Genomic DNA, 6000 nt, shown 5'->3' with positions numbered 1-6000 from the left:
ATAAGTTTGTACCATTGCTCTGAGGTACCACCTTTTTCATAAAGTAAGTGCCTAAATATGCATGGGTCTGTTTCTAGATTTTCTACTCTGTTCCATTGCTTTATTTGCCTATTGCTGTGCTCATGCTACACTGCTTTAATTACTGTCACTTTATAATAAATCTTGATATCTGGTTGAGTAAACCATCCAACTTAGTTCTTCTTTGAGGTGGTCTTGGCTATTCATGGCTCTTTGCATCCCTACCTTACTTTAATATGGACTAGAAAGCATCTTTAAAAGTAAAATATATTCCCATTTTGGTGGACCCTCATATCATGCAAGCCACCAGCTCTGAGCTGATGTCATTAAGTCCATGCCACACCTTAATCCACAGGTTGCCTCCAAGGTGGTCCTCACTGCACATCAGGCACTACTTGGTCCATCCCCACTTCTCGTCCTTTCTTTCTTTTTTTATCTCCGAATGGCACTTCCAAGTGTGTGCAGTAGGGCAGTGCACCCAATACCCTGCTAGTTTCTGCTACCAATACCACCTCTATTATTTCTAGCAATAAAGTGTATTGTGTTCTTACTGTTATGTCAAGCGCTGTGCTAAGTGCTTTGCATGCATTATCTATTTAATCCTTCCTACCACCCAAGGAGGTAGGTATCCTTTTGCTGCCCCTTAAGGAGTTACACCATCCTCCCAAGGATCCTCCTTTCCCCACTCACTGTCCCTTCTCTGTCAGCATCAATATCTCCATGGAACATAGCTTTTCTGAGCTTGAAGGATCTCAGAGATACCTGATATGACAAATGAGGAAATTAATGCCCAGAGAGGGAACTGATTTACCCAAGGCCTCTTCAGCTGCTTACTGGCAGAAGAAGGATCAGAACGTAGGTCTCTTGACTTCCAGACAATACACTTCTCAAACTGTCATTTCCTAGTTATAGCACCCATTAAAACGGACTTCCTCACCCAATTTATTTCCTCTCCATTTCTGTTGAAATTTCTTTAAAGACTTGTCTATGATGTTAGCTGTTTCTACTTCCTCATCTCCCTTTCTCTCCTTGACCCACTCCGATGCTACTTCCTTACTGAAACTGCTCTCATCAAGGCCACCGCAACTTCCATGTTACCAGTCCCACGGTCTCCTCTGTCTCTCGTGTTACTAGACCTCTTAGCTAGCGTCCACCCACCTGATTATTTTCATCTTTCTTGTGACATTCTCCTCTTCTTTCACCTATGTCATTACATCCCCTCAGCGTTTCTTCTAACTCGTTGAGTAATAATTCTCAGTTCCTCTCAGCTGGATCCACACCCTTCGACCTAAACAGTAGATTTTAAAGTGCCCCAGGTTTGCTCCTTGACCCATATTTCCAACCACACACTCTCTGTAAGTGACTGCACCAGCCAGCCTTACAGCCCTAAATACAGTATATCTCCTCCTAATGGTTCCCAAGCTAGTTGTTCCAATCTTGACTTCTCTCCCGAGTTCTAGACTTTTTTAAAAGATTTTTTTTTATGTGGATCATTTTTTAAAAAGTCTTTATTGAAATTGTTACTGTTACTGTTGCTTCTGTTTTATGTTTTGGTTTTTTGGCCACAAGGCATGTGGGATCTTAGCTCCCCGACCAGGGATCGAACCTGCACCCCCTGCATTGGAAGGCAAAGTCTTAACCACTGGACTGCCAGGGAAGTCTCTAGACTTTAACTTCTTACTTGACATCTCCATTTGGATGTTGTCTTAATTGAGTCCTCTATAAAACAGAGCCCGAGGCAAGGATTAATAGAGTAACAGTTTAATTGGGAGGTGCAAGTCTGGGGTATTAGGTGTAAGAGAAAAAGGGTAAGGAGGCAAAGGAAGCTGTGATATAATGTGATGAGCTGCATTCCCATCCTGGTTTCCACCTCGCAGAGAGCTGCCAAGAGACCCAGCAGTCACTTGGAGGCTGTGTTCACTCAGCATATGAGACTTCTCTGGAAGAGTTGCTTGAAGATATTGTACCTTAGAGTAGCCCGTAGGAGAGGGACAAAGGAAGACTTTATCCGTCTGGCTCCCTTTTAGCTCCCATTTCCCCTTGTTCAAGGTTCACCCTTAGGGAGATAACTCTATCCTTCCAGTGTGCAGAATCCAAACCATTGTTGACGTGCTGGGAACCAACTCGTGGTGTGATTTTGCATTCATGTCTGGATGTGGAAGAGTGACCCAGAGCTGCTGGAGCACTGACTGGGGGGAGACAGACAAAGAATGAGGCTGAACAATGTTCGTGGCCCAGTGTGGATGGATGTCTATTAGACATATCAAAATGAACATGACTAAACAGAACTCTCCATTTCTTTTTCCCAACCAACCACCTTCCCTCTTCCCCCACAGTCTTTCTCATCTTGGAAAATGGCACCATTGTCTCCATTGCTAAACCTTAGTCGAGGAAACCATCACCGCAGGCATGGGCCACTGAAATGACTGTGAACTGGTCCCCTCACTCTCATTTTTGTTTCCTGTCAGTGTGTTCTTCACATCACAAGAGTGATTTTTGTAAAGGTAATGCAGCAATACTCTTCTCCCCAGCTCTAGGGCCCTGTTCCACCATTTACCCTCAGATCAAATTGCCCGCTATGAAAGCCATTCCTTCACTCCCCTATTGAAAGAGGTTCCCCTCTCCTGACACTGTCCACATCACCTTGTTTTATTGCATCCTTAGTTCTTACCACTCTCTGAAATCATCTTTTTATGTATGTGTTATACATTATCTGTCTTCCCCACTATAATATAAGCTCCATTCAGGTACAGAGTCTGTTATCTGTCTCCCTGTATCCACAATACCTAGAATAGTCCTTGATACATTGGAGGGGCACCATAAATGTTTGTTGAATGAATGAGTGATAAAATGAACAGTAGGTGAGCTGAGGGTCTAACTGTGTGTGGCAAGCAATGTATCTAACAATGTATCAATGTTTACCTAATTTTGCATCTGGTTACATCTTTCTACAACTAAAAATTCTTTTAGAGCAAGGAATGTGGGAAAGTTGAAGGGCATTACTTAGGTCCTGGTAGAGCTCAGGATGAATTTGGGGATCAGTTAACAGTCTTTATCCTGTCTCTCTTTATTAAAATTAAACTTTTATTTTGAGATCATTGTAGACACACATCCAGTTTTAAGAAATGATGCAGATACCCTTCCTTACCCAGTTTGCCCGCATGGTATATTGTAAAAACCATGGTACAGTATCACAACCAGGATATTAACATTGATGCAGTCAAGATACAGAAGATCTCTGTCACCGTAAGGATTCCTCATGGTATCTTTTTACAGCCTCCGCTACTTCTTTCCTGCTCCCACCACCTCCTTAACCCCTAGCATCTCCTAACCTGTTTACCATTTCAACTGTTTGATCATTTTAAGAATATCATATAAAGGGAATCATATAGTATATAATCTTTGGGGATTGGCTTTTTTCACTTAGCATAATTCTCTGGAGTTTCATCCAGGTTGTTGCTTATACGAATAATTCATAGTGCATTCCTTTTTTCTTGCCGAGTACTATTTCATGGTGTGGATGGACCACAGTTTGCTTAACCAGTCAGCCACTGAAGAACGCTTGGGTTGTTCCCAGTTTGGGGCTATTACCAATAAAACTGCTAAACTTGAGTACAGGTTTTTGTGTGAACACTAGATTTTCATTTCACCTGGATAAATGGCCAAGAGTGCAATCTCTGGGTGGTGTGGTAGTTGGCATATTTACTTTTTTTTAAGAAACTGCCAAACTGTTTTCCAGGGTAGTGGTACCATTTTGTACTCCTCCCAGCAATGTATGAGTGATGTAGTTTCTCTGCATCCTCACCACACTTGGAAAAATTGAGGGACAGTCTTTAGATGCTGCTAGAGTTCCAGGTGAGTTTGGGATTCACTAACATCCTTTCCGCTGCCCCATTTTTCAAAAAGGCTGATGCTCTGTCCCTAGTTTGGCTCAGATGGGAATTAATGATAAAAGCCAACTGCCATCTAGATGCAACAGCCCATGAAGCATTTTCCTTGAAGAAAGGATGATAAGAAAGGAAACTTAGCTCTTTAGGTCCGGCCCTCTGGGAAGATGGCTGAGGTGCAGGGGGCTGAAATTAAAGTGGACGACGGCGAGCCGAAACTGAGCAAAAATGAGCTAAAGAGACGCCTGAAAGCTGAGAAGAAAATAGCAGAGAAGGAGGCCAAGCAGAAGGAGCTCAGTGAGAAACAACTAAGCCAGGCCGCTGCTGCCACCAACCACACTGCTGATAATGGTGCGGGTGCGCAGGAGGAGAGCTTGGACCCAAACCAGTACTTCAAAATCCGCAGCCAGGCAGTCCACCAGCTGAAGGTCAATGGGGAAGACCCATACCCTCACAAGTTCCACGTCGACATCTCACTCACTCACTTTATCCAAGAATACAGTCACCTGCAGCCTGGGGACCACCTGACTGACATCACCTTAAAGGTGGCAGGTAGGATCCATGCCAAAAGAGCTTCTAGGGGAAAGCTCATCCTCTATGACCTTCGAGGAGAGGGGGTCAAGTTGCAAGTCATGGCCAATTCCAGGAATTATAAATCTGAAGAAGAATTTATTCGTATTAACAACAAACTGCACCGGGGAGACATAATTGGAGTTCAGGGCAATCCTGGGAAAACTAAGAAGGGCGAACTGAGCATCATTCCCTATGAAATCACACTGCTGTCTCCTTGCTTGCATATGTTACCTCATCTTCACTTTGGCCTCAAAGACAATGAAACACGGTTTTGTCAGAGATACTTGGACTTGATCCTGAATGACTTTGTGAGGCAGAAGTTTATCATCCGCTCTAAGAACATCACATATATAAGAAGTTTCTTGGATGAGTTGGGATTCCTAGAGATTGAAACTCCCATGATGAACATCATCCCAGGGGGAGCTGTGGCCAAGCCTTTCATCACCTACCACAACGAGCTGGACATGAATTTATATATGAGGATTGCTCCAGAACTCTACCATAAGATGCTGGTGGTTGGTGGCATTGACCGGGTTTATGAAATCGGACACTAGTTCCGGAATGAAGGAATTGATTTGACTCACAATCCTGAGTTCACCACCTGTGAATTCTACATGGCCTATGCAGACTATCATGATCTCATGGAAATCACAGAGAAGATGATTTCAGGGATGGTGAAACACATTACAGGCAGTTACAAGGTCACCTATCATCCAGATGGCCCAGAGGGCCAAGCCTGTGAGATTGACTTCACTCCACCCTTCCGGAAAATCAGCATGGTAGAAGAGCTTGAGAAAGCCCTGGGCATGAAACTGCCAGAAACTAACCTCTTCGAAACCGAAGAAACTCGCAAAATTCTAGATGATATCTGTGTGGCAAAAGCTGTTGAATGCCCTCCACCTCGGACCACAGCCAGGCTCCTTGATAAGCTTGTCGGGGAGTTCCTGGAAGTGACGTGCATCAATCCTACATTCATCTGTGATCATCCGCAGATAATGAGTCCTCTGGCCAAATGGCACTGCTCTAAAGAGGGTCTGACTGAACGCTTTGAGCTATTTGTCATGAAAAAGGAAATACGCAATGCCTACACTGAGCTGAATGACCCTATGCGACAGCGGCAGCTTTTTGAAGAACAGGCCAAGGCCAAAGCTGCTGGCGATGATGAGGCCATGTTCATAGAGGAGACCTTCTGCACTGCCCTGGAATACGGGCTGCCCCCCACAGGTGGCTGGGGCATGGGTATCGACCGCGTCACCGTGTTTTTCACAGACTCCAGTAACATCAAGGAAGTGCTTCTGTTTCCTGCCATGAAACTGGAAGACAAGAAGGAGAATGTAGCCACCACTGATGGACGGAAAAGCACAGCAGCCGGCCCTTCTGTCTAGAAAACAATGACAGCAAGTCGCACGGCTTGGGCATCTCTGCGCTTGTGCAGAAGATCAAGGACTGCGAGGGAATTCCTGTGTGCGTTGCTGTCTATTTGACTATCACATTTCATGTCAGCCGTCAAAAGAGAGAAGAG

General features: G+C 44.4%; 2 protein-coding genes across 2 annotated transcripts; both read left to right on the top strand.

Annotated features, from left to right (window-relative positions):
- The first annotated feature begins 4058 nt into the window (after positions 1 to 4058).
- Positions 4059 to 5032, top strand: LOC132369930 (lysine--tRNA ligase-like). The gene has a single exon (XM_059929643.1). The coding sequence runs from the start codon at positions 4073 to 4075 to the stop codon at positions 5030 to 5032; it is 960 nt and encodes a 319-aa protein (XP_059785626.1). The 5' UTR covers positions 4059 to 4072.
- LOC132369928 (lysine--tRNA ligase-like) lies at positions 4266 to 5863 on the top strand. Its single transcript, XM_059929642.1, has one exon. It carries the CDS (start codon positions 5093 to 5095, stop codon positions 5861 to 5863), a length of 771 nt encoding a protein of 256 aa, XP_059785625.1. The 5' UTR covers positions 4266 to 5092.
- The last annotated feature ends 137 nt before the right edge of the window (positions 5864 to 6000 follow it).

This window comes from Balaenoptera ricei, chromosome 8 (assembly GCF_028023285.1).
Source record: "Balaenoptera ricei isolate mBalRic1 chromosome 8, mBalRic1.hap2, whole genome shotgun sequence".
Classification (NCBI taxonomy): domain Eukaryota; kingdom Metazoa; phylum Chordata; class Mammalia; order Artiodactyla; family Balaenopteridae; genus Balaenoptera; species Balaenoptera ricei.
This window is presented reverse-complemented; position numbering and strand designations above follow the sequence as displayed.